At 35.3% G+C, this 17,485-nt stretch overlaps 1 protein-coding gene across 1 annotated transcript in view; it reads left to right on the top strand.

The window, feature by feature from the left end:
• The first annotated feature begins 258 nt into the window (after nucleotides 1-258).
• The window catches only part of Eno (alpha-enolase), a 42,809-nt gene continuing 25,582 nt past the window's right edge, over nucleotides 259-17,485 (top strand). Inside the window, exons 1-3 of the mRNA XM_081739712.1 lie at nucleotides 259-414; nucleotides 4,790-5,048; nucleotides 15,812-15,966. Of these exons, the coding sequence (XP_081595838.1) occupies nucleotides 4,809-5,048; nucleotides 15,812-15,966 (395 nt within the window). The 5' untranslated portion in view covers nucleotides 259-414; nucleotides 4,790-4,808. The remainder of the gene's footprint in view (nucleotides 415-4,789; nucleotides 5,049-15,811; nucleotides 15,967-17,485) is intronic.

Genomic DNA, 17,485 nt, shown 5'->3' with positions numbered 1-17,485 from the left:
GAAAATATATTGAAATAATTTGAAACAGTATAATTTTCTTTACCCCTTTCCTTAAAATAAATAAATAATTTTATACATAATTTTCGATCCAATAGACGATAATAAAAGAACCTTCAAGAGTCCTTGAAACGGTTATCAGAATTCATTTGTCTTATAGGTTCACTGGCTGTCGGGAAGGTCGTGTTCTATTTGGGAAGTATTAAGTTAGTTCACTAAACACCAGAAATGACGTTTTCCGAAATGAACCAATGAAGCTTCCCACTACTGATGTAATCGAGATTAATTGAACGCAACCTATCTCATAATATTGGTTCATATTGCATGCACACCACCGGGTCGAGTCTAGTACGCTTCGCCCTCTGAAAGGTCATTCAAGACGAAGGATCGGTGTGTATTATTAATTCGCCGGCTTTGGTAAGTTATAAGTAAGAAAATATATTATACTAGTCGAATTGTGAACACACATGTTCTTTGTACTTATTTGTGTTTAATAGTGCGATAAGTATACTTCCCTAAGTTTGATAATCTTAAAGCAAAAATAAATTGTTTTCTATCTGTAGATTTGTTTGTTACTGTAGGGTTTTTCAATCAAAAAATAATAAGATAAAAAATATAAATAATGATTACGAGTCCTGGTAGTGTAAAATAGTTGTACAGTGAATAAAAGTGTAGTTTTCAAATTGTACATAATCCGGTACATTTCCCGATTGCAATATTAGTTTTCCATTGTACTTTGCATCTGATTCTTCATGGTTGCGTTTTTTAAAAGCATGTCATATTTTTATGATCTCCTTAATGCTGTAGAGATTTCATGTCTTCTTTTAAATCACACTATTTATATTACTCGTTTATGAATCTTTGTATCATCCTGATATCCACGAGGAAAAATTAGGAAAGTTGAAGGTCAATAAGGACAAGCTCTTCGAGTCGAACCTATAATCGCATGATGTTCCCTAGATGGTAATGCTATGAAATTGCGAGTATAAATACCGGGACTTACAAAGAATCACGCTGAAAATACAACACGTGACATAGCCTAATTTAACACTATTTCTGTGAGTAGAAGAGTAAATTGGTGAAGGTTTTCAATACTTTGTGTCATTTTTTTTTTTTTTTTTTTAAATGCTTGTCTTGCTTTGGCATTACATCAGCTGATGAATTCTGCCAGGTTTTGACGCATTTCTTATATTTTTAGGTTAGATCTTTGTACTTCTTTTAGTAGAGCATGCACTGAATGAGGAGCTCCATTACTACTAGGAGATTAACTTCAGGAGGGCTCAGTATAAGTACAGTATGGACATACGGCATAAATCTACAGTGCATAAAACACGAACCTACTTGTGCTTGGTGGCCACTAAAAAGCACGACTCTTGTCAAACCGAGTCACAGACGAGCGCACCTGGGGGGCCGAGGGGGTATGTCCGTAGGGAGCAGGCGCGTCAGCAACAGGGGCACACGCATAAACGAGGATAGTGGAAGAGCACACTTAAACATACGTTACTTTCACTATCACTTAAATTTCATTTCAGTATGCTGTACGGTCTCATTCCTTCACGAAAATGTTTCACGTATTTTACCTATAAATTTTCTATTTGGCAGAACCGTCTGCTGGAATGAACCCTTTTAAATGATTCTGTAAGACATTAACATACTAAGCTGTTATTTTTGCCCATGGCCAAATAATTGTACTCACAGATTGATAATATACATCAAGCTCATGTGTAGTTAAACTAGGCTTGGGTTATTTTTTTCCAAATATTTTGGCACATCACTAGTTAATTTATTTCGAGTAATACATTTGTGCTTGCCTCGATTTCTAGAGGAGATGGCATCAAAATCAAATGCTCTGGATTGTTTCCAGTGTTCGCAAAATTTAGTGCTTACCTATTATCATGAACTAGGAATTAATTTTTCCTTAAACGCAATGAAAATTGGCGATATTCGGCATTACAGTTATAACTTTATGCGTTACATTGCTGTACGCAGAATTTTGCGAAGACGTACGGAATGGCCCCCTGAGACGTTGTAGTTGTTTAGATGGTTGCAAACATCTTGCACCTTGAATAGATGAGCGAGTATTTTGTGTGGGTGTGAGCGAGCGAGGGACTGAGTGAAAGGATATGAAAGAACTCTAAAATTTAAAATGTCCGTTTCCAGCCTATTTTAAAGAAAGAAAAAAACTATCGTATTGTAGTCGGTTAAGAATTTCTCATTTTACGGTAAATTTTCTGCCAATTGAAAACACTACTTCGTTTTCTAGTTGATCGAAGCTCAAAGTACGCTATGAAAGGCTGGATGCGCTCACAGTAGTCGACCAGAGCTTTAATGGTACGTTAGAGCTTTCTGACATTTGACCTTGATGGTCATCTCTAGAAATTTGGACCTGTGCCAATCGATTTATTGCTTCAAATCACATAGGAATGTTTCAAGAATTTTCGAAACTAAAAACACAAAATAGGTTTAACCCTGATATCGATGTGCATATAAATTATTGTTCATGCAAAATGCACGCAGCGACGTATGCTGGGGTAGAGTAGAGTAGGTTTGGTTAACGCTCGTATGTTACAAGTACTTTATTATGGGTTTTGCAGGACTACGAGTTCCAATACCACTTGCAGTGGTTTCAAACTAGTATCACTCCGCTTGCAAATGTAAAATACAACATTTACACACTCCTCCGGCAGAAAATATCTAATGGAGCCATCGTTCATGTGCACTCGCTTAACCGTCGTGTAGTGATAGTGAGTAATGAGTTTTAATGGTTTTAGAGTAGTAACTCTAAATTTGTAAGCATAAAATACAGCTGCATTACGATGTACAGAAATACTCCACCGTCGAAAATTAAAGGTTAGTTTTCGCAAATGTGAACCACGTATGTATGAGTTCATTATTTATGACTCCTCGATGAGAAAATGGATTCCTTATGTATGTACTTTATAAATTATTTCTTGTTTGGGGGAATTTGTCGTCCTGCGTGTGTGCCCACGATGTGTTGGTGCGGATTCACATTAGGATGATTTAACCGTACCGTAGTAGATATAGTGTTAGGACCTATACCGTAATTAGTAGTCCAAAATACGGACTAATCTGTGCTAGGTTGCCACTAAAACGCATTTCATCTAACCGAGTGAGTACAGGGATGTAGCAGGTGTGCTCATGTTGAGATGCGTCCATATGGAGCAGGCGCGGGAGCGATGATGAGTATACGCGTAAACGGGGATATTGCAAAAGAGTAATTTTGAATTTAAGCACTCCGCGGTGAGCAGCAAAACTATGTAATATCTGAAAAGGTTCCACTACTCCATTTCTCCTGTAAATTTTTCGTTTTTTAAGTACTGGCTGCCTTCTGTGGAAATTAACCTGGAATTAGTGTCTAATAAAGTTCTTTCGTGCACGGCCACTCATGTTAATCTTAAAATTATTTTTCTGACGAACTATTGTAAAGATGCATCCAAAAATTGTATTCACATTTATTTAGGAAATCTTTGTGTCTTTTAACAAAAATTTCACCACGTGGATAATGGTCTCTAGTTCGTAAAGCCTTGCATCTCAAGGTCTACGAAATATTAAGTTAACATTGTATCGCTGTTACATGTCAGTTGTGCCATAGTGAATTTAATTTTGCTCTTGAAGCGGTCAAAATCCATATAGGTGGTAGTAAGAAGGCTGAAAGTTGCATTTAAAGATTAGTGACAGCAAATATTAAAATTCTTCGTAGGTCTGGAAAATAGAAATAAAAGCTGCGATATAGTTAGTGCACTCGACATGTCATCAGAGCCACTTGACAATAAATGGAAATTTTGTAGGCCAAAAATACGTTACTTTGTATATAATTTGAAATGTCCATTGATATTAATAGGCATGAAAAGTTCTTAATATACAACATGTCATTTGTTAAGTCTAAAGGTTACTCGTGTACAACCAAAATATCAAATTTTACTCTGCATCAAGGAATACAAATAGGTAAGCCCTATATTTAAATTAAAGCTTGTATTCTGTACATACTATCAGTAAAAAATATTAACTTCATATTTGTGTCCTCCCTTCCCAGCCCTCCATGTGAAATAGTATTACTATTGCTTTGAACACTTAAACGTTATGACACATAAGGATGCTAGAAACATCAGTGAATACTGCTTGGTAAATATTTCTAGAAAGTAATCACTTGTGTTTACGATATTTACCAAGTACTATGCTTTCGTAATGCGAGCTAACAGTTCATTAGTTCTAGACTTCAGAATGGATAGAGAAAAGGGTAATAATGTCGACTGCGCTTATTTCTTGATTCGTTTGCCAGTATTTGAAAAAGAGTTGCAAACATCATATTGTACTTGGTACTGTTTACATGGAGTACAGAATGAGTGTACTTTCTAGTGTTATTTACAGGTGTTAGGAAGTCATTTACAGTCTTCGAGATACATACACCTAAATTTTTAATGCTATGGTAATACATTCACATAAAAAAAAAAAAAAAAGTTTTACCGTATTCTCTACCAAGTTTTTCACGAAATCCTTCAAGAAATGAAGTTGCTACAACTTCGCTGAGGGCTTTTTGTATAAGACGGACGTGTATAATTAATACCGTTAAATAAATATGCGAATTACATAGCAGTAATACCTGATGCCTTCCCCCGCCCCATGGAATTATCTGGTATTACAGTGCTAATGCATTACAAAGTTGATAAGAAAGTGGCATGTAAACATGAAATGGCGATCCTAAATATACTTTAGTTCTGTCTTGTTTGTAATGTCTAGATCAAGAAACTAATTGCCATTTATTTCCATACAGGTTTTCTACTGTCTCTAAGATGCCTATTGAAAAGATCCACGCTCGCCAGATCTTCGACTCTCGTGGTAATCCAACCATTGAGGTAGATCTTGTGACCGAAAAGGGCCTTTTCCGTGCTGCTGTGCCATCCGGTGCTAGTACTGGTATTTATGAAGCTCTTGAGCTGAGGGACAATGAAAAGAACTCCTACCATGGAAAATCAGTCAACAAGGCTATTTCCAATGTTAATGATATAATTGCTCCAGAACTACTAAAGCAGGTAAGTGTCATATAGAAATTATATTTTGATTCCAGCTTTGTATGAAATGGGTAGAACCAGCGCAATGTAAGGGAGAAAACTCTGGCTCTCAATACGGAGACGACATATTTTTCATTTGTTGACTCATTAGTAATGACTAGACTTCGAATCGACATGCACTAAAAAACGGCAAAATATACATGCAAATATGCGCTAAAAATCACGAAAATGTGGAAATATGCACTAGAAAGAATATGCACCAATCAAAAGCTAAACTTAAATGATAAATTTTATTATATATAGAGAAAAAAGTTGTATTACTTGGACTACATATACTTGGTGCATTCATGCTACAATGCAATGTAGTTTTCGGTATTTTCTGGTAAAAACCTGCATTTGTCAGTCAAAAACAGTACTGTACGTCGAAAATGTTCCTTCCGTGTCGCACGTCGTTAAGGGATAGTATTTCAAAGAAGCAATGCTACTGCCAATAAATCTGCAAGTCGTGCGTCGTTGTTCCCAGGAATACGTTATTTACATTAAACAAGGAATATATGCCAGGATTTTTCGCGTCAATTGACTGTGCTTTTCGAAGAAATACTTGTCGAATTCGTCGTAGTGGAGTCTGTTTCGTTATTGAATCAAACAGCTCAAATGCAATGCAAGGCCCTAATCATCGCTCTTCTAACCTCGTTATGATCTTTGAAACTGAACTGAAATGAGTATTGATAAACACAAGCTCGCTTTTAATGTTTTCAGCTCCGCAAGCGTCCATAACTTCTTGAATACATTTTGTTTCTTCGGGTTCAAACAGCTCAGTAATTTACAAATAAAATAGATTAGAATGTGCCAATTACCCGTGAATAAAGAACAAATATACTCATAGAAGTAAACATTTCTGGCATAAGCATATAGTAAAACCTGCCTAGCGAAATTGAACAGAACTCACAAAAAGGACCCCGCACAATCCTTATGAAAATTGGATTTCGGTGGAATTGCTCGAAACCATGATATGTTGTAGATATTGTGATCCTGAGAAAAAGTATCAATAGACACAAAAACCAATCACTGACCGTTAGCTCACTACAGGGCCATTTAAGAAATGGCCGAGTATAACGATGTTCTGGATTTCGGTGAAAATGAATGAAACTGATATGTTGTAGATCTTGTCATCGTTAGGAAAAGTCTTAATGGGCATAATCATCAATCATTGACTGTTTGGGCACTACTGGTTCACATTTTTAAGAACAGCCGAATACAACGATATTTTAGAATTCAGTGAAAATGAATGAAACTGTGATATGTTGATGTCGAGTTCCTGAGAAAAGGTGTTAATTTGTGACTACCGAGCAACGTTAGGTTAGTTGGTAGGGCATTGGTCCTCATTCGGAAGATTCGGCCCAGGCCGGCCATCTTCTGACTTCCGTGGGTTTTTTGTCCCGCAACATGAATATCGGTATGTTACCAATGCATAAATGGTGTGAGCTGCTACATATCACCTCCCTTTACCGGGTGGTTGTGTTTGGATGAGAAGATCTAAACATTTTCACGGTTTTATACAATTTCACAAGAATCCCAGAATATCGTTACCTTCTCTTTTTTTTTTTAAGGGCTCGTAGTGGTTTCGAGCAATTCCGTCGAAATCCAGAATACTGTTACCTTCTGCTGTATTGTGAGATGTTTTGTGAAAAATAGCCCTGTACAGGCCAAATGGTCAGTGATTGGTGGTTGTTCCCTTTGAAACTTTTTCTTAGGATCACAATATCTACAACATATTATGGTTCCAATCATTTTCACCGAAATCTAGAATACTGTTACTTTCTGCTCTTTTCAAAAAAGTGGCCAAACTGTCAGTGATTGATGGTTGAGCCCACTGAGACATTTTCTCAGGATCACAATATCTACAGCATATCACGGTTTCAAGCAATTCTACCGAAATCCAATTTCCATAAAGATTGTGCGGGCCCTTTCCGTTAAAGGGTTTAAAGTTAACGAAGACATATCTACGCTTAAAAAATAATGTACATACATATAATGGACATAGTGAGATAAAATGTGTGTATCGTATTCAGTTACAGTATTTATTTATGCTACGAATTAATACGCATAAAACTTACAATGAACAAGACAAAAAGCCTACACACTATTTCCAAGGCCAAGACAAAACGTAGATGCTATGCCCTTTTCAGCGCTCCTTCCTCTACACTGGCTCCCTTTTGATCTACTGTGCATATTATGCTCCTTGTTCCATGTGTCTAGACCAACTAGAGAACGAGTTATTAGTATTTGAAAATAACTATGGAAATACCGCTTCGTTAAAAAAAAAACGCACGGTATTTCGATGACCTTGCATGGCGGTAGACTAAAGGTTAAATGTGTAAGTAGGGTATTAAGAAAACGAAGACCTTTACAGGCAACGTAATTCATATCCCTAGCCTCTCCCAGAATGTCTAAATTTTGTTTTCTTCACAGCTTGTATAGTTTGCAAAAAACCGCTTCTCGCTATCTATTCTCATTTTTCTATGATATACGCAGAAACCGGAAATAGCTAATTTGAACTACTTCCGGCTCTAATATAGTTGGAACATATTGGGGCTCTGAGTCGATTGCAAAAACTCACTTTTTGGTATCTCTTACAGTTTTTGCTCTGATACTTGTCGAGAGGTACAGACGGACGAACAAAGATTTACGACACTTATACATAGCATGGTTTGGAAGTCTAAAAATACCTCTACAATTTATAGGTCCTCAATATTTAATATCTAGTTATTTTTCTTTCGATTTTCTAAAAGTACTTTTTGCTCTAGCTGTGAGAGCAGTTTATTTTTTTAATACTTGCACGCAATCATTTTTGTGCGTCAATGACTTGTATCCAGTTTCTATCAAATCATTAAAACGAGGGAAAGATGAAATAAAATTAGAAGACAATAGTGATAAGAGTTCTGTAAATGACAAAATTAATTTTGTTGGCTCTTCGTGTTAATTCATTATTTTTACTTGTGTTATATGCTTTGTTGACACGTTAATATTTAATTTTCCAAATACTGTCTTAAATAATATTCCAGTCACTAATAGTTCAACGGTTGAAAATGTGGCTATTCTGTAAAATGTTTCCATATTGAGGATCATGTTCTGTTTCTGTATATTGCTTTTTGATATGCATTTTTTTTTTTTTTTTAATATAGAACTTCTTGATGTTGTTCACAAATGTGTATTACGGTAATAATGAAAATTTAAATTTCATAATTATTTCACTCTCAACATACCTGTTGTCTCTATTACTTTCTTGAATGATATTTCGATTACGGTTCTGCTGTTACTTTTCTCAGAGGCGGAGACAGTATAGATTAAGGGTAAAAGGGTTTGCCCAAGTGGGCCCAGCCGGAAAAAAAACACCGGTTTTTTTCGGGTTGGACCGACCTGAAAAATCCCACTTTAAAACCTTTTTTAAAGTATACTATCGGTACAACTAAGGTGATCACATTGAAAGTGACTTTTATCAGATTTTGGACTTCCCTTGGGCGAATTAGATGCTTTCATGTTTATACAACAACACTCAATGTTAAACCTATATAAAGTTCTGAATGCACTGAATGAATAAAAAATAGCTTACCTTAGCTTGAAATAATTATAGAAGAAATTAATGTATGGCTTGTGTTTATAGCCTATTTGAAGTAAAATATGCAATTTTATATTTTAGAAAATACTTTCCGTGAATAGTGTGCTCGGCGACACCGTGGGACGTTATCCCTCATAAATTTGACGAGTTTAAGGCCATAGGTGCCTATATCACCAGTGAAAATGTAAATACATTAGTAAAGCTATTATTTCATACATTAGATGGTAACACAAGTATTCTTCAGTAAAATTTGGCTTTCCAACATCAGTTTAGTTCCGTTATTAGTTGCTACTCTTGAAATAAGCATTCTGTAGAATCAACACCAGCAATGGCGTAAAATTTGTCAAAGGGTCTTTCCTAGTAAGATAGTGAAATCAGTCCTTGATCCAAATTGGATCGCTGTTGACCCAAAAGGTCACCCTTGACTTAAAACTACCTCAAAAAATTTATACCCTACCCCCTTCCCATACCGAATTATCGTATCATACATACTCAGAATTGAATATTTTTTAATTTTGGTGGGGGTGCTCGAAAAAGTTTGAAAGTTTCACAGATTGTAGATACTATCTAGATATAAATGTGTAATTTTATCATCAAAACTATCGATGCGTATTTTCATTATTTTTTGCGTGTTGAAAATTTCAAAAGTTGTAGAAAAAATTTTGGGACACGTCACTGATTTTTTGGTTAAAAAATTTGTTATACCCTTAGGTACAACATATATATATATTTGGAAGGGGGGCTGAAAGTGATGGCAACATTGTCAAAAAGAAATAAAACTCAAAACAAACGTGTTTTTCGCACCATTTTAGGGCCTTCAAAGTGAGGGCCCCTTGAAACAATCCTTTGCCAGAGTTCAGAATTTTCCTTTCTCTTGCGTCCCTTCCGATTCTGTCGTTTTTCGGCTGCTTCGATTGTGTCAGTTTTGGAATAGAAATACCAAATATATCTCCGTAACAGTGCTTCCACTGCAACCGACTTTTGCACAACAAAATTACACAGCTCACGGTAGAACGCGCTACTGTGTGCGGCCAGTGAAGCAGGCACTGATAGATACGAGGAGCCAACAAGAGGTGTGTGTGTAACTTCGTTGTGCAAAAGTCGGCTATAGTGGGGAAGCACTGTTACGGAGATATATTTGGTGTTCATTTCGAAACGGACACAATCGAAGCAGCCGAAAAACGACAGAATCGGAAGGGATGCAAGAGAAAGGAAAATTGTTAACTCCGGCAAAGGATTGTTTCAAGGGTCTCTCACGTTGAGGGCCCTAAAATGATTAGAAAACTGCGAAAAACAATTTTTCAGTTTTATTTCTTTTTGACAATGTTGTCATCACTTTCAGACCCCCCGAAAATAAATGTTGTACCTAAGGGTGTAACAAATTTTTAACCAAAATATCAGCTACGTTCCCCCGCCCCATTTTTTCTACAATTTTTTGAAATTTTCAACACGCAAAAAAATAAAGAAAATACGCATCGATGGTTTTGAAAAAATCGCACGTTTACATCTAGATAGTATCTACAATCTGTGAAACTTTCAAAATTTTTTCGAGCACCCGCACCAAAATTAAAAAATATTAAATTTTGAGCATGTATGATACGATAATTCGGTTAGGGGAGGTTTTTTTTGAGGTAGTTTTAGTTCAAGGATAACCTCTTGGGTCAATAGCTACCCAATTTGGATCAACGGCCGATTTCACTATCTTACTAGGAAAGACCCTTTATGAAGCTTAATGTTCGGAGTTCCGAAGGCTATGTAACCCTACCATTTCAGGTGCTGAATTTAAACTTACGTACAAGTGAAAGTGTCGAGATATATATATATATATATATATATATATATATATATATATATATAAAAACGGAAAACCCGTCATGAAAAAGTGCTCGGGAAATTCCCGCAATTGAACGAAGCATGGGAAGTGAATACTTCAACAAAGACTATTTATTTTAAGCTGAAAGATATTTAATTTCATTTAAGACATTTACTTTATAAAATAGGAATTATCTCTTTCTTGTTTTAAATTCATTTTCGAGAAAGAACAGTCTTGCTAGTGCTAGGGAAATTCCCGTAATTGAACGCGCAAAGTATCGGAAGTAAACTTCAACAATAAAACCTTTTATTTTACGCTGAAAAATATTTGCCATATAAGATATTTTGAAACATTTATTTTATAATACATGAATTATATCTTTGTTTTAAATAATATATTTGATATTCATACTGTATTTGGGGAACGTTACTGAGGCTCCTGGAATGATTCGATCTACATTTGGTAGTTTGTCTGCCTGTACCACAAACATATTACAGGGGTACAAGCACGAGACACACTAAATTTCGTGCATATATTTTGGCGGCAGTCCAACGTAAAATTTCAAAATGCCGGCTATTTTTCAACTAGCGTGTATCCAGTGCAATTTTCCGACTTTTAAGTTGAAATTTTCAGGGTAGAAGCAAGGGAAGTTTTAAATTTGCTGTAGATTTTCTCGGTGATTCAATATAAAATTTCAAAATCGCGGCCATTTTTTCAAAAGATTAGTGAACAGAAAATTGTTGCAAGTTGCGACAATGGTAATCTTGAAATATAAATCACATTTTAACACTTTTACGCCAAAGACATTGAAATATTTCGAAAACACCCAACTAACCCCCCCCCCCAAAAAAAAAAAAACCAACTAAACCCTAAAGCACCCATATGGACCCAGGTGGGTTGGTTTTTTCAAAAATACCCGGACTTTTTCAAACCTGGAAAAGGTTCAGACTTGTCGGGGCTGCGGTGATTAAATGGCAATGCTCTGTGCGTGAGGTTCTTGGTTTGATCCCAGTTTCTGCCAAGTGAATCTTGTGGTAGACTGTGTGTGTGCTTTCTTGCAGTTACCTCATTCCATATTCCGTTCATCCGTTCCTTAACCTTGGAGTATAATCGTTGGACGTCCAAGTATATAAAGTGTTTCAAAACGCAGATAATGTTTTATAGGCGATTCCTGACATCAAGATAAAACAAAGTATAGTAAAATGCTTCATTTCGGTGCTATAATCAGTTGAAAAATGTAAAAACGAGTGTAACTAGAACAAAATGTCTGATCGAAGTCTAGAAGGAAATGCTCATTTTTGTTAGATTCCATTATTGACAAGTAGATGTGATGCAGGGACGACGCAAGGGTGAGCCCAAAGAAATTGGAGAATCCCTCAGGTATTTTATCAGAAATTGAATGAGGAAAATAAACTACAATCAAGTACGATATTTCAACGAACATGAATCAGATTGCATCGTTCAAGTTAGGAGAACACTGTTAGAATTAAAATGGTGATGATACACGTGTTTGTTTGATTTACTTTCTCATTACAGAATAAACAAAACAAAAACAAAAAAAAAAAAAAATCCGATGGATACATTTTTCTTTAAAATGTGTAGAATCCTTGTATGTTTGCATTCCCAGACTAGGGCACTACTGACCTTCGTATTTTACGACTCTTTTACCTTCTCTATTACATATAGAGGGGGCATGATGGCTCAGTTGTAGAACGCTTACCGATGGTGCGTGGGATCCCTGGTTCGATATCCGGCCAAATAAATTTGATGGCCAACATTGTGTCCATGGGTTTTCGCGGGGCTCTCACGTTTCCTTCCATATTATCATACCACCAATTCTTCCGTCATTTACTGCCTTAATCATCTCCCTTAGCCTAAAGAGTATATTCTTCGGACGTTAAACTCTTGATTTCATCTTCGTTGTTTATTTCTATTATGTATGTTACCTGCTTGTTCTTTCCCCTGTTGTTACTCTTGAAATCTTCCTACTTGAAGTTTAACAGCCATGTTTTTTCACGGTGCCTTTCTACTTTGTATGATCTAATGAGTTTGCGATACCCAAAATTATGTAAAACTTAAGCATCAATGGCAAAACAGGGGGGAGGGGACAAGAGAGCTAGCGCTTGCCTACAATAACGAAGACTGCCCAAAATCATCTTTTATTGTAAGGATTTCCGTATACAAAAATCTGCTGCTCCCCTAAACTTTTTCTGCCCCTTCGCTTCCCTCCACCAAGAAATTAAAGTCGCGAATTATTAGGGATCCCTCATTAAGTTCTGTATTAATTTCTTCCGAATTTAAATATTTTCTACTGACCTGCAGTTCGGAGATACCACGTTTTCTAGGTAGTTTGTGTAATTTTTCTTCGACTATTTACGTTTAAGTAAAGTAAAATGAAACAGATGAAAGCAGTGATACTTAAAAGCAATATTTCATTATTAATCACCAGTTTTGACACTGGTCAGTTCATAGAAATAGAAACATACAAGGAATTTCATTGAGATTACAGAAATAACAGAAGGTATGAGACAAGATTGTAATCAGCAGGATGTATTTCTACAAGCAACGTTAGTTTTCTAAAAGGGTCTGTACTGAGGATTATGTAGTTTTCTGTTGAATCATAATTTGGGTGTTTTTTTTGAGTACGTGCAGTTTTAATAAATATTGATAGAAACTCTTGAAGTTCAGTACATCTTTTATTGAGACGGAATTTCCTGACGTAAACCTTTTGTCATTATAAAACAGACCTATTGTGCGTAATATTTTGATGGAGGACTCAGCAGGAGATTGCTCAAAATTTCAGTAAAGAAATTAATGAGAAGAAAAAATAGGTCCCACTATATTAGTTTAAATTTCTCTTTATGTATAAGAAGTTATACTATGTAATTATTGTTATTCGGATTGTGTGCGAAACCCGATAATGCATGTCACCTCTTTTGATAGTTTTCTAACTTTCAGTATCTAGAGTTCGTAATAGTGATATTTTGGAAACAAGTGTTTGGTTGACTTAATCATCACTTAAATTAGTTTAGTTGTGATCTGTGTCAAATGACAATCTAATATTTGTATCCTGAATTGAAGGGAACAGTGTTGAAATACTGACATTTTAGGTATAATTTATTTGATATATGCTGGATATGTTAACTTCAAGACAGAATAGAATAGTTGCCATCCGAAAATGGAAATTTTCTCAGGATTTGATTTACATTGACTTGACACTGGGATATGTTTGAACAGGGTTGACTGGTTTAAACCAAAAAACGAAAAATGTTCGTAAAATCTTGATGAGCACACATTTGTGGGTTATCACATTTCTCTCCCGTATTATATTCAGACTTAAATTCCCCATTTATTACTCAGATTATACTACAATGAATGTTTCTTTTGTTTATGAATGAAGTTTATGAATGTTTCTTTTGTGATTTTTTTAATAGTTCGTTATTGTTTTCCAATTGCAATCAAAGGAAAAACTAAATATTGTTTCGTTTTAATAATGTTTACTATTGATAAAAATACATCGAAATGCCGTACATTTTTTGGGAGAGGGGGTCGTCATACAAACCCCACGATAGGCATTTATTGAAATCAGAAGTATCTTTGATATGTATATATGTATAAATGGGTCAGAGCCAAAGTGGACTCAAGTAATTCGTATCTTTATTCACTTTCTTTGACATGCAAATTAAGTCGTCGTGTTTCTTTAACTTGGACTAATAAAAGCCATAGTGAACTGACTTGGACTAAATTAGTTCTTCCGTACTTTGCAGTATTTTGAAATTGTCCATATGTAATTCTATATAATTTCACTTGTGCAACTGTTTATCTTTTTTGTCCTTCTAAAATGATGACTTCACAGTTATATTAACAAATATGTAAAGATCAGTACAACGTATTTTTATCAGGAGTCCTTCGTGAGTGAGTCGGCAGACTATCGCATTTGTGGTCAATTAGTCCCAGTTTCAAGTTCAAATGAAGGACAATTTCTCTCGGATGTAAGCCGAGAAGCGGTTTGGATTCACCTTTAAGCTTATGTTACCCCTTCCAGCATAACCCGGTTGTTGCATAACACAAAGGCAAAACAAACTTATTTCTGTCCATATATGATATAAATACATAGAGCAAATTATTTAAACAAAACAAACAAAAAAAAAACTGTTTTTTTTTTTTTTTTCAATAAAAACCATGGTTTTTGCCAACCCTGTATTTGAATTATACCTTTTATAAAGGATTGTTTTTCGTGGTTAAAGATATGAGGATTTGGGGGTTAGTTATTTGTGTGGTTGATCAAAATTAATTGAAATCATAACTGTTCCACTATTTTGCAATAAATGTTAAAGAATTTGTGTATTTTTTCAAACGAAGGTTTCTTGCGTAGGTAGAGAAGTCTAGGGAGCAGGGACAGAAGAGGTTTATGTTCTTATTGTTCAGAAAGGTATTTTGGGAGAATGGAAAAAAGGAAACCGAAATACAACTAGAAAAGACGGGATAAATGAGTAGAATTTCGTACCTTTTAGTATCCTGTTCAACGAATTATTATTAAATAATTAAATAATTTTATACTCTTGTCTTCTTCAGCAATAGCTAACCTAGTTGCACACCAGAATAATTAAAATGTTCTTCTATATGTTGTTAGACTAAATGACTTTAGTAGTGCAGAAAGTTTGTGTAGGAGTGTCGTTAGTTTTGTAAATTTGTTCCGATGATTAAGATTGTCCAACATCCTTCTAATGAGTGTGGTGTGCAACTAGTCTGTGAATAACCTAAGACATCAAAATGTATTGAATTAATTTAATAATAATTCGTTAACCGGATACTAAAGGTAAGTTTCTTGCTTGTTTTTGTTTTCTTCAATATGTATCTTACAGTATGTATAGACGTAAAATTGGGGCTATTGCAGAAGTCTTAATATTATTCCGACTTTAAGATATCCTTGATAAGGGGGCCTAAGATTGGTTAAAATAGATCCTTTAGGAAATAAGATGGCGGTTAAGTAGAAGGAAAAAGTATACGTACATAAACATATCCACATTTCCGTTCCCTTATGAAAGGGAGATTACGTCATGTATAAATCCTTCAGATCAAAAGGAATTACCATTGAAGAGCTCAAGCACATTTTTCAGTAACTTTCATGTAATACTAGAATAAAAGTGTTGAATTTAATATTACCAGTATTTAAAATGTGTACTGTACACCCATTCTTACATCAAAATATATCAAGATATATTTTTACATGTATTCTTCTCAGTGTTTAATCTTAATATATCATTTAGCATTGTCACGTGAACATAAGTATCGCACTAATATCAATGTAATGCTACTTATTGATTAATTGCGTAAATTTTTGTCTTTCAGAAATTGGAACCAACTCAGCAGACAGAAATTGACCAATTCATGCTGAAACTTGATGGAACAGAAAACAAATCTAAATTGGGAGCTAATGCAATTTTGGGTGTATCGTTAGCTGTGTGCAAAGCTGGTGCAGCCCACAAAGGTGTTCCATTGTACAGGTAAAGATCTTGTAGTCGAATGGGAAATAACCTGTTTTTCTTGGAAATAACACTTCGATTATAAAACCTTCTGTTTTGTTTTCAAGAAACAATACAATTGAAGAACAAGTTTCATTGCGAAAAGTCTAGGTTTCTTATGTTCATATTTGCAAGAGTAAGGCGACTACACTGTGCGGTGAATCGGAATCATTGTTTTAAATAGAGCTCCTTCTTTTTATCTTGCTTTCTTTTCTTTTTTCCTTCTAACTGGAAGATTATTTGTTTTCTTGAAGATTTCTAAGTTTTATTTGTACAGCACACTCTTGTTAATTCGAAGTTAGATAACTCGAAGTATTAGATACTTTGATCAAAAGCATATTTTCTTTAACCTGTATTGAAAACAACTGTAAAAATCATGCATAAACCGAGACTTTTCAATCTTCTGCTTGAATAATTCGAAGTTTTACAATACCAAGATTTTTAGTTTTGTATAGATTACAAACAAATGAACGACTCTCAACTAGCTTTCAGTTAATCAGAGGCAACTGTAGGGAAGAATAACACAAAAATGCCAATCCAACTTTAAATGTTCAAGACTCTGAAGGCGAGATATAGAACTCGCAGTCTTAAAAATCTTAGTGAGTGGTAATCGGAACTGTCCGAACAATCATATCCTCTTACTAGTGACACTGTAACTCAACTTATGTTCAAGGACGTTGCCATAGCTTTGGTCCCCATTACACTGTGATTAATGGCTTACACATGTGGGTTCTTTCTTTCTATATAGAGAGGGGGAAATAAACAAACACTGAGCAACTTGCCTGCATATATAGATCATTCCTTCTCAATGGAAAAAGAAATATTCTGTTGAAAGCAGGTTGAAAGTGTCAAATAACAAAGCAACATCAAGCACTCGGAGTTTCCAGACTACATTTTTCTTCGCCAAAACATTTAAGACATTCCATTCCTTATTCATGTGACGGAGAAGATCAGCTTTTGCTCACCCCCTATTTTCGCCGAGAGCTGCCGTCCAGTTCGAATTTTGTTCCTCTCCAAAGGAAGAAGGAAGATTTTTCCACTCAGTGTCAAATAACAAAATAACACAAACCATTCGGAGTTTTTACGCTTTTTTTTTTTCTCGCCAAAACCTTTCTCAAGTGACAGAGGAATACGCACTCCTCTGGTCGAGAATTGTCAGCTAGCTAGAATTTCTTGGCAACAGGGTTGGCAAAAACCATGGTTTTTATTTAAAAAAAACAAAAAAGCCGGTTTTTTTGGTTTAAACCAGGTTTTTTTGGTTTAAATAATTTGCTCTATGTATTCATATCATATATGGACAGAAATAAATTTGTTTCGCCCTGGTGTTATTATGCAACAACCGGGTTATGCTGCAAGGGGTCACATAAGCTTAAAGCGGAATCCAAACCGCTTCTCGACTTACATCCGATAGAAATTGTCCTCCATTTGAACTCGGAACCAGGACTAATAGACCACAAATGTGATATGTCTGTCGACTCACTCACGAAGGAATCCTGATAAA

Source organism: Thermobia domestica, chromosome 15, assembly GCF_964235325.1.
Source record: "Thermobia domestica chromosome 15, izTheDome1.hap1.1, whole genome shotgun sequence".
Taxonomy (NCBI): Eukaryota; Metazoa; Arthropoda; class Insecta; order Zygentoma; family Lepismatidae; genus Thermobia; species Thermobia domestica.
The sequence above is the reverse complement of the archived record's forward strand: the minus strand, read 5'-3'. Positions and strand labels throughout refer to the sequence as shown.